We start from the raw sequence: 23,640 nt of genomic DNA, 5'->3' as shown, positions 1-23,640 counted from the left end.
TTGTCTTGATACCGAGGGCAAAACAAAATACCAGCCATTTTTTTTATAGGTTTTATTAGAAAAATATCTACAACTTTTCACAGGAATTAAAACGCAGACACAAACATGCACACATGTGCAGTAAAAAAAAAAAAAAAAAACTCTCAAAGAGGGTTATTATCAAAACGAGGGAAAAGAGGAGTTTCATTGTGCAATCTGTTTTACAATAGGCAGACTACAAACTAACAAAAGCATAAAGAGTCTTGATGGTTAAGATCTTCAAAATGCTAATGCAATGTTCTCCAGAGTTCAAGTAAAGCCATGGATACAGCTGGCAGTTTTAATAGATCAAATAATTTCATGATTCTATTGGTCCATTCAAAATATATCCACAATGTCATATCTTACTTGCAGAAATTACATTTCATTAGTCAGAAAGATATTGCCTGTTATAACTGTAACCTCAGAAGTCTCTGATTTTACTTTAACTGAAAGCTGTATATACAACTTTTAATAAATGTTTGAGATATCTGCTTTGATAAACTCCAGTCCATACCCAAATATGATCACCAATAGTGTTGGTAAAAAATTTTTTTTAACTATTTGGAATGCTTTCTCACATTAGAGCAGAATTGATTTGTTGATAGTTCATACATAACAGCTTGAAAATGTTAAAACAGCTCAGCCTACCATGTGGACATTTGTGACATTGTACCTCCCTCTAACACATCTAATGTCGTTAAATGAGGGCAAAGTGCCTGAAGGGACTAGTAGTTCATTGACCATTCACATATATCTCCAGGCACTTTCAAAGATAAATTGTGCTCAGTCTTGATGACAAACAGTGGCACAATTCTATTGATGCACTGATGCATTTGAAGCTGCTCAGCTTCGTGCCACTGAAATCCCTGTCAGCAGGAAAATCCCCACAACAGCAGCAGAACGATCAGAGAAGCAGCAGGTACTCTGTGAAGACATCAGAACCCGAGAGGGACACCGTCTATAACTGTCTTTTGAAAAACATGGAATCTTTGGTTCAAGGCGCAGCCTGCAGTGGAAGAACTCGACCCTCGACGTCCTGTTCAATCATCAGTCTTTGGTTGTGTGGAGGTAGCTGCATAGTTCACTGAACAATAACCACACGCTAGAAAAATGGAAGTATAAGCATTGATGGAGTCTTTGGAGAGTGGGATGCACTATGATGGAGTGGCGACGTAGTCAAAGGAGAACATCTTCGACTGTTGCTGGGAGATGGAGAGCCTAAAGAAAAGCAATGCATTTAGATTAAACACTGTGATTTTCATTTTATTTTTCTTTGGAACTTTGTGGAGTAAATCGTTGGAAATATTCTCACCACTTTCCGTAAAGTTGCTCCCATGTGGCGAGTTGGACCGACAGTGTTGATCTTGAACTCTTATCTGCCTGGAGCCTCTCCCTCGTAACACATCTGCAATCTGCAAAGTGAGGGAGTGGATTACAACTCTGTGGTATCGAACTGTCACGTTCGATGTACTACTGTCATCACACAAAACAAGGCTGGTGGCAGAAAAAAAAAATTGCACCATTTTCCTCTGGCCTCTAGAGGGAAGAATACACACATTTACTTTTGGATATCAGGCTCCACCTATTAGTTCTCACTGTCCTAAACACAGTTGAGTGGAGTAGGTTCTGCAGTTGTTTGCATTAGTTCTGACATAACGGCAATAACAAATGGATGGGATTTCCCAGGATAAACCTTGAGTGAGAAATAGTCATTTTGGACAATGACAGGAGCTCTCTCAGAGTCAGTCTGGTAACATTTTGGCGTGTCATTTTCCTGCAGGGAATTCTGCAGACACAGCAATGTACGGTCATGAAAACAATCAAATAAAACACACATTAAAAACTTGAATTGCCGAACCTTTTTGTTCTTAGCCACCATCACTGGGGTGTCGTTGTGGTAGTTCTTGAGGCTGCTGTCCGCGCCACTTTTCAGGAGCAATCGCACATTGTCTACTTGCCCCCGGCCGCAGGCACTGTGCAGGGCCGTGTTCCCACTGTACGACTGGCTGTTGACATCGCATCTATTCTGCAATAAGAAAACAGAAGGATGTGATTCATAACGAAAACCAAAGTAGAACTTACCGAATACTAAAAAGTGAAACATTACATAGCTTCACGGGGAGGCGAAGGGCTCTCAAAGATGAATAAAGGCAATAATTTCAAGATGAAGAAAGGAAAATAGATAACTTAACCTCTGCACCACAATCAGTGCAGTTGGCAAAGTCTCATCATAAAAGTGAACAAGTGTTCGATGGTCTTACTCTAAAACTAGAAAAGTACCACCATGTGTGGTGAGCTTGACCTGGAATTAGATAGCCAGGATTATTCAAACAGAGCTGAGTAATAACCTTCACTCTTGCTCAGTCAAAGTCAGTACCTCAATGAGGAAGTGGACCATGTCTGCGTTGTTGCTTTCCACAGCATGCATGAGGGGACTCTGGCCACTTTTGACATCCTGATTGACAATTGAAAAAAAAAAAAAACACCATGAGAAAAGTCAGGAAAAAACTTTGATGGTAAATGTAAGTTAATAAATAAATAAATAAATAAATCAAAGTGAAATTGTGAAAGCCAAAGTGCTGAGTCGAAGTGAAAGAGTCAAAGTTGCAGACTGGACTCACCATAGCGTTGATGTCAGCTCCAGCATCCAGCAGCAGCCGAGCCAAATCCTGTCGTCCGTGCAGCACAGCTAGGTGGAGTGGGCTCAAGCCTGAGATGTAGAACAAAGAAATGCATGAGACATTATATATCAATGTGTAGTACATATTATTGAATGCATTTTATGTTTAAAAGGTTTTAGAATAATATTTCAGGTGGTATTGATAATAATCCATCTATCCATAGCTGAGGCAGAGCTCAGCTGAGGTTGATGCTGTGTGAGGGGGTGGGCTCATCTCTTCACTCACTTATAGACAAACATGCACTACTCTTTATTTTATGTTGCTAAGATAGCGATTTGAATGTTACATAATGTTGAGGATAAAGTCACTGTGAAAAGAAAAGCTTGTATTCTGGAAGGGTCTCTTTCATATCAGGATGTGTTACTTTAACCACAGAGGAAGGAAATATGTTTATCCACCCACACATCCAGCATGATAAACCCAGCCCCTGACGATGGCTTCTCATTGCTCTTATCTCCCAAAATACTGCCGCGCACTACCTGCAGAGGCAGTAGCAGCTACATTATCAGCTAGAAGCTGTACTATGTCATACAGTTCCTACCATACCCTGATTTATGTAGTAATAATATTACTTGTTAATCAAACAGTGTGTAAAAATTTGGCACTTAACAATATGTCAAAAATGGACAAAATCAAGTGATGTGCAGACGACGGTCCTAATTAAATGAATGTTTTAGAATAACTAACTGCAAAGGAAATAGATATGATCTGAAAGCTTATCAAAGACAGCTCACGAGTCATTCGGAAGATTTCTTTGGTAATACCTCTCGTACAATCTCTACCAAAAAGCCTCTTCAAAGAAGTTCCACTTACCTTCGTAGTTTCTGATCTCTAAGCATGTGGACAATGTGGACAGAGAGAGGACCACAGACAGGCAGTCATGCTGGTTGTATTCACAGCAGAGATGCAGCGCCGTCTGGCCATTGCGGTCCAAGGCCGACGGTTCAGCCCCTGCTCTCTGCAGAATCTCCACCATGTTTGGCTGCTTGGTTATCACTGCCAGATGAAGAGGAGTCTGAAGAGGAACACAGGAACAGGGTTTCATTTGAACGTCCATAACTCTATTGATCCAATGAGGTGCTTCATAAAATGAGTTGATTGTTCTACACTGCAGCACACACAAGACAGGAAAGAGTGTGGGAGCCCCATTAAAGTTGGACAGTGTTACTCCACAACTGGAACATTTTGAAGTGCCAATGAGACAGAGACCATATTTTATGCAATAAGTCACAATAAGTCACATCTATTGTTTTAGCGATTTGGGTGGCCATGTGACTTACATGTATGAAATACAGGGACATAACATCTGGGATGACTACATGGCACTGTGTTACAACGGAATGCTGCTATTGTACCTTTGAAAACTCAAAATTACCATATTTGACTGACAGTGCCGGCTAAATGTCCCCAAAAAGAAAAAGCTACAAAGGACATTTATATGTACCAGAAAAAGAAAAACCAAGCAGCTGAAAGAGTTGAGAGTCTCTGGAAACATGTGAGGGTCTGAAGAAAAGCAGAAAAAAATGTTGAAGAAAAAAGAGAAGGTTAATTGTGGGTTGAAAGCTTGACGTCTAGAGCTGGTACTAACAAGCTACTAACAGGGAGATGAAATAGTCGAGTCCTTGGAGGCAAAGTCAAAGGAAGTGTGTGGTGGTTCCTATTAAAGGCCTCTGCTCATTTCTCACCAGTTCTACAGGTTAAGGTCAACGACACTGGTAAACAATGCCTTCAAGCATGAGTTCTCGCCAGATATAAATGAACAAGGAACTATGACTAGACATTAAATTATCATTATGTAAGATCATGTGTTGCATGCAGGTGTGACTGCGTGTATCTATTTCAGCATACAAACAAACACCTACATTATTAATTGTTCTAGAAAATACATTTAGAAAACCAAGACTTGTGTAGCAGAAACTACAGAGCAAACCACACTAGAAGAGAAAATAAAGCCCTAGTATAAGACAGTGTGATTAATCAAAAAGGAAGTTGTTCTGGATAAAACTTGTTCTTCAAGGAAAAGCATAAGTTAAAAAACAGTTTATCAGGCATTTGGATGAATGCAATGAGGGTGAATGCATCTTCTAGGAGCTGAATGAGATGACTTTTGCAATCCAGGATGTTCTTTCGGGTGAGGTCAGCATGTATCATCCTGTTTATAATTATGTCAACTACACTCATGGAAGGCAAAGGCAACCTGCTGTTTAAAATGAGCAATGTTCAGTTCATAGTTCAGTCATAAAGGGAAGTCTTTCATCCTGGACTTTTTAGCTGCTGGTCAAGTTACACAATAGTTACAGCAATTGGGAACAGAGTGTTGCCTTAAGTTTCACTTTTGCTGTAATGTGTGTGTGTGTGTGTGTGTGTGTGTGTGTGTGTGTGTGTGTGTGTGTGTGTGTGTGTGTGTGTGTGTGTGTGTGTGTGTGTGTGTGTGTGTGTGTGTGTGTGTGTGTGTGTGTGTGTGTTCCAGGAAAGACTATTAAAAAATAGGCAGTGGCAGAGCATCTTTGTGGAATTCCTCCCATGTGTCAGTGCAAGTGTCCCTCCCTTCTCTGTCGTTTCCCTGAATCCTATGAGTCACACACACACACACACACACACACACACACACACACACACACACACACACACACACACACACACACACACACACACACACACACACACACACACACACACACACACACACACACACACTTAATGTGGCTTAAATAAATCCCGCTCCTGTACAGATTGTGAGATTATGCGACACGTCAAGGCCTTTTATAAATAGACCATATACAGAACTGGCAAACTGCCTCACGCTTACTGTAAAAGTTAGTGACGAAACAAAGATCCAGCCATGATAAGATGTTGGGTGGGAAGCAAGAGAGGAGGGGAGTGGGGATGGGGAAACCGAGGACAGAGGAAGAAGAGGAAGTAGCAGAGTGGAGTCCAGGGGAAAGACAGGATAACGAGGGAAAACCCCATCGCTTTCCCCGAGGTTTGTCCTCACATAGCTGCATTCCTGCAAAATGGGTGGATGAACATGAACGGGGTGAAAAGATGAGAGGAAGCTGCCGGTTATGAAAAACAGCCGAAGGGGATGAGCAGTGCCAAACCTAAACAAAGGCAGGAGGCAAGACCAAAGAAATGAACGTTTCTCTTCTGTTACTTAAGAGTCGCTAAAGTTCAACAGATAAACGTTTTGCGTTTTTACGTCAGCAGTGTTGACAGATAGATGACAGTTTAATCAGTCAAGTCATCAAGTGTACGTAGTTAGAAAGTACGTTTTTTTAAGAAGGATGAAAAGAGAGAGAGAGAGAGAGAGAGAGAGAGAGAGAGAGAGAGAGAGAGAGAGAGAGAGAGAGAGAGAGAGAGAGAGAGAGAGAGAGAGAGAGAGAGAGAGAGAGAGAGGCACGCGCAGGAAGGGAAAGTCCCTGTAAACTACCCTCTGAACCTCAGTGCAAGGTATGTTGAGAAACAGGGGGGGTGGGGGGGAGCGTCATGTGACTTCTCGGAACAAGAATACTAAATCGCGCACACGGATGTCTCGTTTGTGCATGCACGACACACATAGTTGCATAAAAACATAAAATGATATGCTAATTACATGCCAACAGGAAACAGTTAAAGAAAAAAGGTGTTTTCACACAGTATTTTATTAGTAAGACTTACGTCAATGATTTGCTGCAAATGACCTTGCAGGCATGATTATAGTTGCATTTTAAAAAAATATTTTTTTGGTGTAGGTAGCCCCCATGGACCTGAGCTCAGTTGGTGCCAGTGGCGTGCCATGCAATTCAACATCAGCTGCTGCAGGAGCAGTGAAAAGTAGACCACTACAGTGTGTTATTGTTGTCACATTGACTGCGTGACCAGTGTGGGTGTATCAAACAGCCGTCTCTGCCATCATAGTAGTTCTGGGAGTGGAAGGAAAATCATGCACTAGCTCTATTGGTGCTGCAATAGTGATAGTAACACTCTGTCAGAAAGTTCCACATACTAAACCACAGAAACTCAGGATTTGTCATCATTATTGGAGAAACTGTAATTTCATTTCTTTGTGTGTTTGGGAACTATCCAAGAGCAGGAAAGAGGCTTTAAATATGTCTGGTAAATTATATGAATTGCAAAAAAAAAAAAAAAGTTCCCTTGTTTTAAGTGCAGCCTTTATACCTGGTTTTCAGTTAAAACCACACAATTTGGTAGGCAAATGACTGTGACAGGACGTGTGCCTGTAAATCTCCCTTTATGGTTTGGTACATGAAAGTGTGTGTGAAAAGACAGTTTGTGTGAGTCTTTGTGTCTGTTGTACATGCATTTTCATACACAGGATATCACAAAACCAACGTTGTTAAGTGTTAGCAATGAGGAAGACAATAACCGCCGGTAGCATCGGTATTATTTCTGGTAAGCATGTCTGTGGCGTCCTGCATGGTGTGAAACTTAAGCCTTCAGAACTAAAGTTTTTGTGGCTCAGCTTTTTTTCTGTATGTTAAAAAAAAGACAGAAAGCTGGTGAAATGTAGACCTGGAAAATATGGAATGTGCAAGAATTGGCTTGAAGCTGATCATATGGCTTTCGACTGGGAACCACTCAGAAATAACTTGTACAAATGCTAGATAAATACAGTACAATTTATGCTGAATGTAGAAACTTAAACAGAGAAAAATTATCACAGTTCCTCTTTCAAAACGTTTTGTAGGCACACTATAAAGTACAAAATACATTATTTAGTCAGAGAAAACAGTTATGAAAATGAAATCACAAATTGACAGGATTTCCAACCAATATCATAGCCTTTTATAACATATTTATAATATAATTTCAGTTAAGGTCAAGACATCAAATATCATGAGTCAATGATTATCGATTGGAGGAATTCACTGTACTGCTTAATGATCATGGCTTCATCCTCTGAATTTCACAATGTGGCAAACCCTGAAAATTCCTTGTTGTGGAGGATCTCATCACTCAAAAACTCATTACAGAATAAAACAGAACACTGGAAAAACCCACAGAGCTGTTACCAGAATGCGTATGGGTTTGGCTTGTGGCCAATACAGGTGGAGAAACCGGGAAGAGTAAATTCGTCTAATAACCCTTCAGCTGCAATGACTGCAAGAGTATATGATAAGGTAGTGCAAGGCAAGGAGGAAACAGAGGCACTTCCTCTTTCATTATTTTCCATGTTACAGTTATGTCTTTCTTATGTAAAAAAAAGGTGAGGCACGGTAATGTGCTCAATGTATCCTGGTCAATCTTGTTGAAACAAAAGTCCAAAAAGTGCTGGTTGTCCAGGTAAATGTGGGTAAATGTAACAAATAGTTATGAGTCCATCAATTTGCTCCTTGTGAAATTTATGTGCATACAAAATATGAAGATGAGATGTGGTAAGACTTCATAAAGCATTTGTTTTACCTGACGGAGATTATTGTAGATGTCAAGGCTTCTGCCAGCCAGCTGCAAGAGTTGAATGAGTTTGTAGACAATGCCCAACTCTCCCTGCACCACAGCAATATGGAGAGCTCTGTAATGGACACAAACAGACACAAGGATAAAGGAAGGAGATCAAACTTTTTTGTTTTGTTTTGTGAATTCACTCAGCTTTGAACTGCAAACCATACTCCTACATTTATGCCTTCAGTAGATAATGACTGATTTGTTAGATAATTACATATTAAGAGTCAATTGCTATGTAATCATCTGGCTTATGACGTTTGAAAGTTTATTCAGATTCAAGTTCATAAAACCTTTTAAACCAATGGACTGTAACCACTTAAAAAAAAAAGCAACCAAAATGAAAAACTATAATGCGTCCCTTGTCTGGAGTACACGCATGTGAAGCTCCATACCATTGGTGTATGGTTTTCATAAGAAACAGCACTATATACAGGAGAATATTAGTTCAGACAGAAAATATCCAGGTGTAATTAGATCGGCTCAATCAGAAGAAGAGAAATGCCTAACCTAACCGCACCCGTATCACTCATTACATCTTTTAGATTGTTGTTTAAATACAAGCCAGGTTCAGTTGAAGTCATCGAGCCAGTTCAAACCAATCTATCCGGATGTCTTAACTTTTCACCTAGTTGGTTGGCGACCTCGTATTGGCAAGCAAAAACTGAAGCTTTACTAAATTTTAAAACTTATTTTGAACATGTCAATTGGTGTGCTTTTATAGTACTTGGAGATGATTAGTTTGTTGTTTAGAGCATATAAATATTGACCATTTTCTTGTTTAAGTGAACATAGGGTGTCTTTTTTACTTTATTGTCACTTTTCAGTCTGAGAGATATGAAGCCAACAGCAATACACAGCTTTTACTCTGCAATTTCTGTAAGTGTACCATCATTCATTGTATTAGCATGGATCACCAAAACCTACCAAACCTTTGGAGCCGGCGTTCAAACTCAGCCAGGTAAAGTCATTTCAGCGTTACCAAATACTGGATTCAGTGGACACTTCAAAGTGTGATAAAAGACCCACACAACTGCACAGGTTGTTAAAACAATTTGTGTACAAGATCATTCAGCACATGTGGAAATTTAGGAATCTCTTCTGCTTCACTAGTTTGGTGTTTTCTTCGGCAGGAGCAGGCCGACCACTGGATGGTTTATCGAGCACAAATCCTGTTTTAAGATGTTGAAAATTGTGCTTTGCTATTGAGCACTTTGGTGACAATAAAGCTTTTAGAAGTCGTGCTGAGCTGTAATAAAAAAAACTGAGTCGGGTAATAATCTTCCAAGTTAGCAATTTTTGCAACGCTGGTCCAACGACACTTGGCGAGCCTTGGGAAGAGGACCCATCGGCTGGTAAGAACCACAAAGCCAAAGCTATCAAATGCTGTTGGTTTCACATCTATCCAACTGATATATGAAAAGATATAGGCAGATGAAAGCAGATGAAACATCACATATTCTCTTCATTGACTCCAACACATTTAAAGTTTTGTAAAGCTTGTTTGTGATCAGAACAGTGATCAAAAACAACTTGCTCAACCAATCTAAGTCATCTCACTGACTGTTATACAAAAGACATGCACAGATGTCCAGACATGACACAGAGTACTCTTTATCACATGCCATTATCGAGATTAAAGCGAAAACCCCTATCTGTGGTCTATGTTCATCAGGCAGAAGAACAAACACAGGCCAGGACAGGGAAGGGCAGGAAACTGAGTAACGAGAGGGCATGCTGTAGAAAGCAAAACAGCAGTTTTCACATTTTTCTTTTTCGAGCTATCAGAAGAACCAGCTTCCAGTAAGAGACAGACTTTTTTTTAAGTCACTTCCTGTTATCACTGGCTGCCTCTATCTGCTGTGTGTACGCTGACATCGAGTTATTAGGCTGTATGGTTTCTGTGGGGCTTTCTGTCAGTTTACTCAGGCAGCTTCATCCAGTGGATAAGTCATAGATATTCTGAGCTGGTATGTAACAGGAAACAGGTATATTTCTTTAGAATGGGTTAAAAGATCCTTCGTATGGATACAAGGAAAGTAACAATTGCATTTGCAACGTCTCTTCTCAGCTGAGTCCCATTGATGTAGAATGTGTAACATCCCTGTAAAAAAATCTATCCACCCATCTATTTACCAACTGTCAAACGGTACCACAGTACCTTATCTTGTCAAATCAAATCAAAGTATAAACAGAACTGAAACATATGCATGTATCAACCGTCAGGTAGCAGTTGCAGGGAAACACATTTTTAAAAACCAAGCAATGAGCGCAATACAGAACCTCAGCCCCGTTTACACGACAACGTTTCACGTGACAACACCTAATTCGTTTTAAAAAAAGGAGTGTGTTTACACTGCAGCAGTGGACACACTGACAACAATGTAGTTAGTATGCCGGGCCACTGAAGGGTGCTGTTGCTTGATTTTGTAATGAAACTACACAGACGTGTGCAGAGAACAATACTCTATAAACGTGAAGAAAATGGAGAGAACCTGACATCCATATGGGCTGATGGCACATTGGATGCTATTAGGGGTACGTCTCAACTATGAAACTACTGATATGGACGATAAAACTAGAATACGGACCGCGAGTCATACCACGGAGATAAATGCGCATGCGTAGTAAGAGCACTCCATAGCCTCCGGCAGTCTCTGCAGGAGGCGATAGCGACTGTGAAAGGACCTTTCCACCTTGGGAAACGGGATAAAAACTTTGTGTATATAGTGGAGCCGCACACCAGTGCCGCGTAAACAGACCCCCAAAAGTGAATAAAGTTTTGCAGATATACTGATATTTGTTGTCATGTAAAAGGGACCTGAGTTGAACATATACATTTATTCAACAGGTACAGTGCATGCGTCATTCACGCACATATTTAAAAAAGAAAAATAAATGCTGCTGAGCGAGACCAGCATGGAAGTGCAACTATGATTAACAGCTGGATGATTTGCTCCTGACATCAGAGTGAAAAGCAGAACTTTGTATGTTTAGTGAGCGTGGTGGTATTTTCCTCAGCCGATCCCTGTTCCTGTAACTGAGCTAAACGCTACTTAAATCAGTAACGACAGCCACAATTACTGTACATGCCTTCAACTATCATCATTTGCTTAATAAAGTTCCTGCAGTGCCTAAGCGATAAGTCTGACGTAGAAAGGCGTGACAAATCCAGGCATGGTTAAATATAGTTCAAATATAACTTGGCCAGGAGTTTTTCATTCTAAGTCATCGAGTAAGTGTGAAAAGTGATGCTCTGTTGAGCAGAACAATTACAGCTCCAATTTGACCTTGTGAAAAAAAGTATGATTCAGAGCTAACAAATATTACGTTTGCCTTCATATAGCCATCATATAACGTCATTCTACCTACCTTGTTACACCATCTATATCTGCATCCATCTCTCTCTCTGCCTCTTTCTCTCTCTTTTCTCTTAACATGAAACTATACTGTTTCTTGTTCCTGGAAGTGGGGCAGACCACAGCCCCAGATAACCCCAGGCATTGCTGCACTGACGCAGACAGGAATCCCGCACTTACACAGATAGTTCGACTGTATGTGTTTGTGTGAGACCGTGAGAGTAAAGAAGAAGAAGAAGAAGAAGAAGAAAAACGAGAAGCTAAAGAAAAGGCATATGTGCGGTATCCTGTTTGGTGTGCAGGGCGAGGGTAGAGCCAGGCTAAATGATCAGACTGAAGCCAAACTTGTTCTGTGGTCTGTGGATCAGCTGAGCGTTGAGGTGATGTGTCAGTATGTGTGAATAGTAAACAAAAGACAAGAAAAAAAAAACACAACTCCGTCCAGTTAACAAGAAATGACGATTACAAAGCCTGCTGTGTTTGTCATAAGCAACCATACCACTTCCAGATTTTGCTGGAGCTGAGGTAGTCACATAGGAAATGTGCCTGCAGAGACCTAAATGACAAAGCAGTTTATTGTTTTGCCAGACGCTCCATCCTCTTTCATATTCACAAGTGTTACAACTTATTATAACTACTCAAATCCATTCCGCAATTTACTGGAATGCCATTAATTTGACCTTTGATTCAGTCAGACAGTATATGATTGCATTTGGGAACCTTTTCAGAAAGCAGTCAGAAATTTGACACTCAATAAGTCAAAATTCATTTTCGTTCAGTTGCCACACACAGCCCAATTAAATTTTAAGTTGAACAGACCAGTAAAATGACCACAAGTACAAATGCTTTCCCTTTGTTTTAGCCCAAAGACATATGAGTACGCGACAATCAAGTATTTCACAAAATCTGAAAAGGTCGAAACACACAATTTCAACATGAGGCCAGATGTCAACAACTATGTCCTCTATTTGCACAGGAGCGTTTTCTTTCAATATTGTTGTGATTAAAAATTCAACAAATGACTCGACTTATTTCATCCTATTTTGTGGCTGTCAAAATCTGCTGAAATATCATAAATCCTCTCTGTACTTCCGTTCAGGTTAATGTCAGCAAAAGGCTTTCATTTCACAAGACAAACCAATTTCTGTAGCTTTCAGTGTTTGTTTTTGTTTTACAAATCCACTCTCACAAGATTCTAATGCAGTATGACCTTTTATGCCTACTATCCACCCCCGGTAAACAATCCAGAAATAGCATGTATTTCTATTACAAATTTTAAGTTGTTCACCCAAGACATAGGTAAATATTCGATTTTCAATGTGCTCTGGAAAAAAAGCACTTACTCATGTAATGTGTTCATTTTAAGAATTGTGTTTTCCTGTATCAGTCCTTCCAGCATCAGAAATGAATGAGTGGCAACTTTTAACCTATGTGTAAAAGACCACTAAATATCAACTGCTTTCAATATGCCAGATGTTTTCCATATAATTGAAAGTTTCATTGTATGTTACTCACTGGCCAATTTATTAGGAATACTCTGACAGTACTGGGTTGGACCCCCACTTACATCAGTGATTATGGTCCATATTGAGATGACAGTGTCACACGGTGGCTCGAGATTGGTCAGCTGCACAGCCGTGATGCAAATGAATCATTCTACTACATTTCAGATGTGTCCATTGGCTTGAGATCTGATGATCTCTGAGGCCATTGGTGTACAGTCATGTCATTGTCAGGTTCAAGAGATCTGTTTGAGACGATCTGAGCTCAGTGGCATGGTGTGTTATCCAGCTAGAAGTATCCATCAAAAGACTCAACACTGTGGTCATGAAGGGGGGGGGACATGCTCAGTAACAATTAAAACAATGCTCGGTTGATTCAATCGATACTAAAGGCACTTAAAGTGTGCCATGAAAATCTTCATCACACCATTGCACCACATGAAGGCAATGTAAGGCAGGATGGATCCATGCCTTAATGTTGTTTACGTGAAACTCTGAACCTAACATATATATAAAAATAAAATAAAAATAAAACACAATTTAACACTCATCAGACCAGGCAACATTTTTCCTTTCTTGTATTGTCCGATTTTGTTGCACCTGCATATTGTAGTGTCAGCCTCCTCCTGAGGCTGACTGGAGTGGCATTCTGTTTGGTCATTTATTGCTGTAGCCTATCAGCCTGAAGGTTTGATGTGTTGCGGAGTTGGATATGGTTTTTGTTCATACATTTCTTGTAATTGGTGTTTGTTTGTTTTAGTTCCCATTGCCTTTCTATCATCTCGATCCAGTTGAGTCATTTCTCTCTGACCTCTTGCATAAACAAGACTTTCTGTCCAGAGAACTGCTGCTCAGTGGATGTTTTCTTCATTTTCTGTGGAAATTCTAGAGATGGATACACATGAAAGTTCCAGTAAATGCTATGATGCTATGCTCTGCATCAGCAACAGTCAACTTTTTGTATTTTTTTTATTCCTGGTATTGTTGATTCAGTATCCTTGAACACAATGATCTGCTCTCCTACAAATGAGCACAGCGTTCTCTTTGACTTCAAGTGTATTAGGACAGCCAAGTTAAAAAAAATCTATATGCTGCATCCGTTGTTCTTTCTTCACTCTTTGGTGGGGTACTGAGTGTTTGCTGGCAAGCACAGTATAGACGAGCAAAGGTACATTGGACTTTGTACACTGGACAAATAAACCCGCGACCTCATTGATCCTGTGTGGGGCCGTAAGGACAGACAACAGGCTGCGTATGACCCACAAGCCATAGCATATCCAGGCCTGTGACAGACCAGTCTTCAACTCAAGATATATTTCTCATCAAAATCATTAGCTTTCCTAAGTCTTAAAACCACCTTTCCGTATATTTAGTTTGTTTTATAAACTCAACAATAACCATTTCTGAACAAGTCGTGTTGCAGTAGCATCTATAGTTATCAAGGGTAACATTTTGTAAGGGCATTACAAAAAAGTGATTTCTCGTGATTTTTCTGACTAATAAATTATAAACCTGACTACATTTTACAAGGTGGATCTTTAAATTTGAGGAGCTCCCTGAACTGTGTGGTTGAGCTGCAAGTAAACCTGCACGTCTGCACATTGTGGGTACAAAAGACGGTGACTGACACGCAATAGAAATGAAGAGAGACACAGAGATGAAGATGACAGAAAGAAAGCGGTAAATGAGGAAGTGAGGAGCGGATGTTTGGGTTTTTTGAGCCCATTCATTTAAAAACACAGAGAAGAAAAAAAAGAGAGGGAGAGAAAGAGAGACACCTGAGAAAACCACAACCATGTTTAAAACCAAGCACTCACTGGTTTTCCCGAAACTAAGGGGCTCCGAGGCGCTGAGAACAAAAGATGCACACGCCAATTGACGTAAGAGAAGGCGCGTGCTCGCCATCAATCACACGCACGTAGACACATTCGCTCAAACACACACAGTGTGAAAATGGATGGGGGGCTGAGAAGGCTGCTTTCTGCAGAATTCACACAAAGTGTCAAACAACCACAGATCAACAAGTGGGTACAAGGCCAATGCTACAAAACGTCTCGACCAGTAAAAGGTGACAGATAGCTCTGCACCTTTTTTGCATTAAGTTTCAGTAATAAGCAGTGTTGTGTACATTACTGAAGGTTACAACGTGATCGTACTTGTGAAGTTATTAACTGGCTACTTACTGTCAATGAAAAGCAACTCAGCAGTTAGTTATATTTAGTTGTCTAATTTATTTTGGAATGTCAGGATAACCTGTTGTAGGTGCATTACTGTAATGGTGTTGTCACACATTAGCTGACCTGGTAGCACTGTGGTTTAGTCAGATGACTAATTCACTCATTAGGTTTAGCTAAAGTTAATGAGTAAGTGGGAGAAAGAGGCTCAGGTCAACCACAGTTGTATGGTCATTGTCACACGGTCACAGGCTTTCTTAGTATGCATATTGTTTAATATCATAAATCATAAATGGAAGTGGTTTTGCATGGTCAGTCACACCATACAAGTGTCTTCTTGAGTTTGAATGAACTGCAAACTCAGATGTAATATGATTATATTTATCATATGAAGACCTCCTTCCCAATTAGAAGTGAATGAAAGTGTCGATTACCAATAATCTGTATGATTGGTAAGGAATGAGGTGAAGGAAACTTTTACAGGTGCACTGAGCAATGATCTGGGTCAAAGTGTGAAAAGACACTGAATCGGTTAAAAAACAAATATTTAAAGCTTATTTTTCCCTGTAATGATTTCTTTAAACTGAAGTCTCCAAAAGTCCAGTGATTTTTTTGGAGGGTCAAAAAAATTATCTAGTTCATGAACTTATAAAGAAGGAGCAGCAACATATCATTCATATAGATGAGAGCTGGCAGGTCTCGGAAAATCGCCACTTTTGTTACTTACAGCGAAAAGTTAACCAAGTAAATTGGAGATCATTGAACTAGTAGCTAGATTATCCAATAAAGACACCTTTGGAAACTCTAATGGGAAACTAAATCAAAACTGCGGAACAAGAAACAAAACTCCCTATAAGAAAAGGGTGGCACAGCGAGAAGGTCGTGAGTTGAAATCCTGCCCGGGGCCTTTCTGTGTGGAGTTTCCATGTTTTCCCTGCGAGTGCATGGGTTTCCTCTGGGTATGTCAGGTAGTTCGGGTGCCCCAACAGTCCCCAAAAAAACACAGTGGCTCCATGAACGAGACCCTCACCAGCTCCCCCTGAGCGCTGGTCTGAGTGGCTGCTACCGATGGGTTTATTACGGTAGGTAAAAGGAGTTTCCTCAAGGGAATCACACAGTATAATAAAACTAAATAGAAAAAAAAAAAAATTGTTGACCCACAAAGCGAAAGATGGATGGATGGATGGATGGAAACTCTCCAGCTGATTTTATATGGGACAAAAGTGATGAGACCAATAAGCATTCAGTAACTGACTGTTGTTGATTTAATTAATGTGATCAGATAGTGACTACTACAGATGCAGTACTCCATACTGGAGGTGTTTATGGTGTCAATAATGTGTTTATGGTGTCAATAAAAAAAATGTGCACAAAAAAATACTGACTGTGCTGATTGGGCTCCAATGCTGAAGAGCCTTTTACTTCAGGATCTCAGGCAGGGAAATGATTCTCCTCCTTCACCTCTCACCTTAAATCTCCTCTCATTGTATTGGCTTTCATTGACTTGTTGCTTCAGTCTGTATCTAGGGTGTTATTTTATTCTACTCCGTAAATATTTGTATTCATTGTCGTAAACCGTATTAGTTTGACTTTAAAGCTTAAAGTCTTGAAGAACAGGTTCAGTTTTGCAGTTGTAAAAAAATGTAACAATCAATATCATTGCATATTCGTTCATGTTATTGTAAGTGTATGAAGAAGATATGGGGCAATAAGCAGCTGTTCCTAGTCACGGGACTTTTGGCAACACTAAATGTTGGTCATCATGGTTTTGTTGGAGTGAATGCAAATGACGATGAAGTTCTTCAAACAGCAACACCAGGGAGCCATTTAATTCTTGGATGAGCCATGTTTTCAGTCACCTGACTGCATGAGTGTGTCTGTGTGTTCTTGTATCAGTTTCTCATTTCAGTTAGTGTGTGGGTGGGTGTTAAACCTGCATACAAAGCAAAGTAACCATGCGTTAAAGTTTAATATTTGCATTCGTGTGGTTCTAAAACACTGCAGCGCCATTCGCAAGGTATTCTCATTACTAAACCCGTCTGCCTCCCACCATGCGAGAATAATCAACAGACAATACTAGTTTGTTTAAGTGCAAGTGCTTTTGCAGTGTGGCAGCCCACACCTATATTTTACAGGTTAGTGTATAAGATCAAAGTCTCCATGGGCAGCTAGTGAATCATTCCTGATCCACTGTTACCATGTCTTTCTTGAAGGAAGTGAAACAGAGTTGAAGAATTTGTTGAATTGCAGTGACAGCAGATGTAGGGAGTTTCTGACTGTACCTGTGCAATGTGCAAATGCAGGTGAGTCATGAAGACCATAATAAACAAACTGGGATGACACTATACTGTCATCTGACCTCCAGGTCGTGCAATGTCAAACTTTCTAGGGTCATATGGTTGCAGGCTTGGACTTGTTTGCCTGAGCAGTGTTTGTGTCCATCCCATCGAATTGCTCATATTGAGTTCTACATGAAGCAACATTAAGAGTTTTACTTTTACTATTTTCTTTGAGAATAAAATTTAACATGAAACACAAAGACAAGTGGGTCAGTCGTAATATTTAAAGATTACGCTTTTCACAACTCACTGAGATGGATGGCTGGATAGAGTTGTATGTTAAAAACTTACACAATAAAATGTAACTTCCACCAAAGACCAATTCAGAAAAATCAACATACGTGTCTCCATCTTCATCTTGACGTGTCGCCATAACGATGCTGGAGTGATACGAGTTGTCAGGTTGGTGGACCAGAGGGTGGTTTGGCTCTGGGACTGGGGGTAAACAGAGCATTTGGTAGGGACCTGGGCAAATAAAAACACAGAAAGAGAGGAAGAAATTATGAAGAAAAAAGATAATCAGACAAATATAGGAGGAAGAGAGGAGAACCTGAATAAACTCTGAACATAAAATGAAAAGGTCTCATAACAAAGAAGTAATTTATCATAATAAGGAAGTCTGCATGCTCTGCATGAGCCTATGCATTTTCTATATATAAGCCATGACCTATTGAGCTACTTTTGTCTGTGCAGGCAACCCACTGAAGAGAAATAGCTGCAGAAGAGCTGACTGGACATTTTCCTGACTCCACTGTGTTTTAAACCACCATCACACACTAATAAAACAAAACTACTGTTTAACTAATGTTCAAACAAAAAATATTAGATTGTAATTCAACCCTGCTAAAAAAAATGTTATGGTCCACTGCAAATTGCAAACGCTGCAACAGAAACTTCAACCGTGTCAGTCATTTTCTTTGACGCTTCAAAATGAAAAAGGAGTTTTACATCAACGACCTCTAAGAATAAACGGACTGTGTTGTTTTTGCATGCATTTTGATTTATGTGAGGAATTTAAATCATAACGTTGATATAGGCTGTGATATTTTAAGGGTTAAACAGCACGATCTGTTTAAGGATGGAGGCTTATTTACTAGAGGACCAAAGCTCAGGACAGCATAATATAATGCGGAATTCATTAATTCGTTACTTAGAGAAGTCTCAATGTTTTTCAAACATATCAAACAGACCAATCACTTCCAGTCCTCGTTCTCCGTTGTTTTTGGCTTGTTGCTTGTTTGTCTTTACAATCAATAAATACTTTACATCAATTATTTCAAAAGCTTCAGGCAATGGGTAGATGGGTGTTGGATGCTCACCGTAACTGAAATGTTGCAAAAACCGAATGGGGTATCCATTTGGACTTGCTGCTTCTATCCGCACAGGAGCAGACGCCGAAACCACTACGCGTCTTTCCAGAGGCGCGCTCAAACTCCCCCGAAATCTGACATCCGCAGCTCCGGTGGGAGAGCGCCGGTCTCCGCTCTCTGCTGGAGGCGAGTCCCCCCGGCTCTCGGGTTCAACAGGAATCGGTCGTTTCCTAAACGGAAGCCTTAATGAAGACGCGTCTGCTGTCCGTTTGCGACCAGCGCTTGTTTTGGGGTCCGGGGCGCCCCTGAGCGCGGGGCAGTGGATGTCCAAAGTGTCTGTGCCTGTGCACGCCGGAGGCGCAGGCGAGCAACCGGACGCGCGAGCGTCACCGGCTTGACTCCTGCATTCCGGAGTCCTGGAGCCACCGGACCTCGCGCACTCTCGAGCAGAGGTGCTCAAATCCAGCGGCGCGGTGGCAGCCGACTGGTGGTCACCGTTCATGGTCATGATCCTCGGCATCAACCGGAGGGTGGACGCGTCTGGAGGACTTGGAAGACGTTTCAGGTGTCTCTCTCTCTCTCGCGCTCGCTCTCTCACCCCGCGCTGCGTCAAAGTTCACCAAACGGACCGGAGCGCAATTCCCATATCCATGGTACGAAATGGGAAGCGATCAAATCATTTTCGTTTTCTTTTCGCGATGCCGGTGAAGAAGAAGGTACACGTTTCAAATGACTGAGTCGTGCACTTTCACACGCAATAAATGAAGTCAAAATAAGTTTGGCAACATGGCCAAAGTGTGTATCCGAGCGCACCTATGCTGAGGAGTGCAGGTAGTGCAGCTGCGCCGGAGTTCATCGGTTTTAATGAACGTCCTGATGACACTTGACGGTGCTTTCCCTTAAAACCGAAACGAAGTGATTGCGCAGCTTAGTAATTATACCGGGAGACGGAAGAAAAAAAATATATGGGTGTTTTAAATTCAAAGTAATTCTTTGCATTCCCGTCCTCTTTGACGTATGTCTGTTTTGCATGAAAGTTCAAAACATTTCTCAGGAAGGCTCTGGCTGTCACTTTGAGCAAACCAGTGCGTATTGATGTGACACCAGTTTATTACAATGATTGACTTTGATAATAACAGGAGGGATTTAACGAGTTCATTCCTGTGTTTCTTCATTCTTTATTGCAGCGTTGTCGTTAGAAGACCTGTTAAAAAGGCTCCCGCTTAGTTCGCATTACCATTATGAGTAAACAGTTGATATATTTAGTCTAAATTAAATACCGAATACTCTTTAAGTGAGATGCTATATAATCAGATATACTGTGTATTACTGCTCTTTTTGAGACTTGAATTTGCCGGTTTTGAGGTGAAACTGTAGAATGAGTTCCAAAATCACCATGTTATTGAAGTGTTGGCAGCACATTCTACTAAATAAACTCTGTGTTTCATGGGATTTGGGGGTAAAAACTGATGGAAGGATCATAACGTTGTTGTGGGTTCATGCTCCAAAGCAGAGAGAAAAATCCACATCTTCGTTTGATGTTTCAACCAGACCGCTCTAAAGTCGCTGCACTTGTGTGTATTTGGTTTAAAGTGCTTTAAAGATGTATAAAACACATTGTAATTAAATTGAGTCTCCATATTTTCAGTTTACGACTATGAGCTTGTGTCCAGACTTTGGACAATTCACCAGTATGAAGAGCGAACACAGAGATGGACCACCGCACACACTCACATTCACACCCATAGCTTTGGAGTACAGTGCAAATAAAAAACCAACACACACACACACACACACACACACACACACACACACACACACACACACACACACACACACACACACACACACACACACACACGAAAACTATGAAAAATCTGCACAGAAAAGCCTTGACGAGATGTTCTCACTTTGAGGTGAGAGTGCACACAACTGTGTGGCCTTGGATCCGCATCTAACCTGGCAAATAGCCCTTGAGGGGAAACCTAATGTTGATCCTGCTCTGGTGTCATGAAAGGCATCTGTATTAACTATTGTATTTTATTTATCACGATTTAGTGATTGACTAAATGGAGTGTATCCATGGTGTGCACTGTGTAATTCTGACTTCAGATATATTGGATGTTCATATGTTTGTATCAGGAATCATGTTAGGAAGAACCACCTAATACAACCTTAAAAAAAAAGGAAAACAGATCATAGAGTAGAACTTCAAATGATAATGCCTTCCCAAAACTGTCGGATTCATCGGTGAACTTTACTGTATGTCTTCATGTCCCTACATGTGACTTACTGATCTCAAACACTGATACGCTCACAAAAATCTGCCAGTATACGCACATACAAAAGAAGGAAAAAAAACCCACATCTTATCTCCTCTGCTTAAATCTGATCCTACTCCACCCCCAACCAGATTGTGATTACTTGGGTCAATTTGGGACTTTCCTATTGCCACTGATGTGTGGAGTGGGCAACGGAAAATTAGGCTGGGTGCCTAAAGTCCCTAAAACACCCAGACTCTACACAAACATGCCCAGCAGCTGTTGAAGCATTCAACCATTTATGGTCTCGTTTGGCAAGAAGGGCCATTGTTTATGAAAAATAAAAGCATACTTTTCCTATTATAGAGCGGATCTAATACTCAATCTGCATCTGAGTCAAAGAGACACTGGCTGCACTTTTAAGATAATCTTGAGTCTTTACAAATATGTAAATATAAAAAAAAAACAATTCTAAGCTTCTTAGTGTTTTAAAACAGAAATCATTGCACTATAAATGCTGTAATCCAACACGATGAAATGAGGCCCCCTTGTGCTTAATGGGTGAAGGTGCAACCATAAATTTAAAATAAAATTCAAGAAAGAAATTCAGATCTGCAACACACTTCAAAGCATGATTTGTATTTCTAACCACTAACTTTGTGATTGCATCTATTTTCCTGCTGATTGGGTTTTACATTGGCAGCCTGCAACAAGATGCAGACCAGCTACTGCAGCAACAGGAAACACCCGAGGAGCTACTTTTATGAGCAAGACAGGAAAAACAAGGTATTTTCTTGCACATACACTAATTAGCCAGAACTGCATGACTACTGACAGATGAAGTAATTTCCGGTAGCATGAATCATGTATTTATCATAGTGGGATGGTAATCACAATGCAAAGTGAACATTTTGTCCTCAAGTAAAAGCGGAACAGGAATTACTGATAAGTATGAGGATTTTTAGGGTATTTTAAAAAAGGTTTGAGGGCTAAACTGAGTCAGAGTCTGCAGTGGTCAGTATTTTATCATAAGTGGTCCAAAGAGAGTGAAGGCTGGCTAATGTAGTTGGATCGAGCTGACGAGTGACTGCAAAGTACTGCAGATGTTAATGCTCATTTTGATAGGAAAATGTCAGGATAGACAATGTGTAACAAGCAATAATGGAATAATGGCGAATAACTTAATACCTGCCCAAACATTTAATACTTTTGGCAATTCTTAATGTAATAGAAGCAATAATGTTGCTTGTTAAATAGTATAATAGAGTATTTGAGTCATTATCGTAAAAAAGGTTATTTAAAAATGTTTCAAGATTATTTTAATTTAAAAGCTGTAATGAAATAAAATGCAGCTGAAATTGTAACAATACATAATTATGACAGCATTTCATGGGAAGTTTTTCTTATGGTTTTGTGCAGTTTTCCAATGAAAAAAACTATAGTGGAAGACAGTTGTCATACAGAGTCATTGACCCATATTTAGTGGTGAAATACAGTACAATGCCTTTGCTGACTCGGCATAAAGCCGAACCTGAAAATATTTAAATACTATTCAAAAGTTCATGACACAATGAAGCCTCCAAGGAAACAAACACTGTACAGAGTCCAGCATGGCGGAGGAACCATAATGCTGTGGGGCTACTGTGCTGCATTTGGTAATGGAGGAATTGACCGTATCACAGAATTATGAGATCAGAGAATTAAGAAGAAATTTTGGGGTGAAAGGTCCGACCCAGTATAAGAAAACTTCATTGAAAGATAGATCATGAGTTGTGCATCCTAAGACACCCCCCACCCCCAGCCCCAAAGCAGACTTCCAAAATCATGCAGGAGTGGTTGAAAAGAGAAAAACTATTTTAAAATGGAGACCAATAAGTTCTGATCTCAGTCCAGTTGAAAATCTTCTGTGTGATATTAAATATCAAAAAACAAAAAGAGGACGTTATCATATATTTTAATATTGTAAGATACTTTCATTTTGGTTTTCATGGATTCATTTACAAAATAACAAAATAAAATAAAACAAAGAACTACACAAAAGGCTAACTTTTCTATGGTATTCAGATGCACCCGTACAAGCTTTTGTTAAGATAAATGACAGCAGCCGTCTGGCTATTTGTGTTCTACCACTTAATGAATGAATAAATATGGCACTGCAATAGCATTTAAGAATTCTTCAAAGCCATTGCACATCATTGTTAGGGGGCTTGTATATGTAATTGTCTATTAAGTTGTAGATGTTGGAAAAAGTATTTCACTTCACAAAATAAATAACAGCCTCATGGTGGTGCTAAAAGACAAGCCAGGCCAATGTAAATCTGCACTGAATTACAATATCAGTAATCACAGCTTTTAAAAAAATTAATAAACAGATGATTTTACACTTTTGATTTAATTTCAGTATGCAGGGCATGTCTTCATGGCCTGTACATGAATTGTAGTTAGTTCTCCAACTGCCTGCAGATAGACTGTTGTTGGGTGGTACACTTCTCTTTCACTCTGAGTAAATGCTTAGTTTTGAGTCCACTCCTCACTATGCACCTCTCTCTCT

General features: G+C 40.1%; 1 protein-coding gene across 1 annotated transcript; it reads right to left on the bottom strand.

Moving 5' to 3' along the window:
* Positions 1 to 99: 99 nt before the first annotated feature.
* On the bottom strand, positions 100 to 18,880 carry bcl3 (BCL3 transcription coactivator). Its single transcript, XM_080501120.1, has 9 exons — positions 18,838 to 18,880; positions 17,860 to 17,983; positions 8,106 to 8,214; positions 3,516 to 3,717; positions 2,643 to 2,731; positions 2,399 to 2,476; positions 1,880 to 2,047; positions 1,334 to 1,433; positions 100 to 1,239 (listed from the first exon to the last, which is right to left on the bottom strand). Exons 2-9 carry the CDS (start codon positions 17,970 to 17,972, stop codon positions 1,124 to 1,126), a joined length of 975 nt encoding a protein of 324 aa, XP_080357246.1. The 5' UTR covers positions 17,973 to 17,983; positions 18,838 to 18,880; the 3' UTR covers positions 100 to 1,123.
* Positions 18,881 to 23,640: the final 4,760 nt, after the last annotated feature.

Source organism: Blennius ocellaris (assembly GCF_963422515.1).
Source record: "Blennius ocellaris genome assembly, chromosome: 8".
Taxonomy (NCBI): Eukaryota; Metazoa; Chordata; class Actinopteri; order Blenniiformes; family Blenniidae; genus Blennius; species Blennius ocellaris.
The sequence above is the reverse complement of the archived record's forward strand: the minus strand, read 5'-3'. Positions and strand labels throughout refer to the sequence as shown.

What these genes read in the sequence shown, in the direction of transcription:
- bcl3 (XM_080501120.1), bottom strand. Translation starts at nt 17,972, where the DNA reads ATGCTCTGTTTACCCCCAGTCCCAGAGCCAAACCACCCTCTGGTCCAC. An exon ending in GAGCTGACATCAACGCTATG is followed by an intron (nt 2,477 to 2,642) that starts GTGAGTCCAGTC and finishes ATTGTCAATCAG; the next exon opens with GATGTCAAAAGTGGCCAGAG. An exon ending in TGGTGGCTAAGAACAAAAAG is followed by an intron (nt 1,434 to 1,879) that starts GTTCGGCAATTC and finishes CTCACTTTGCAG; the next exon opens with ATTGCAGATGTGTTACGAGG.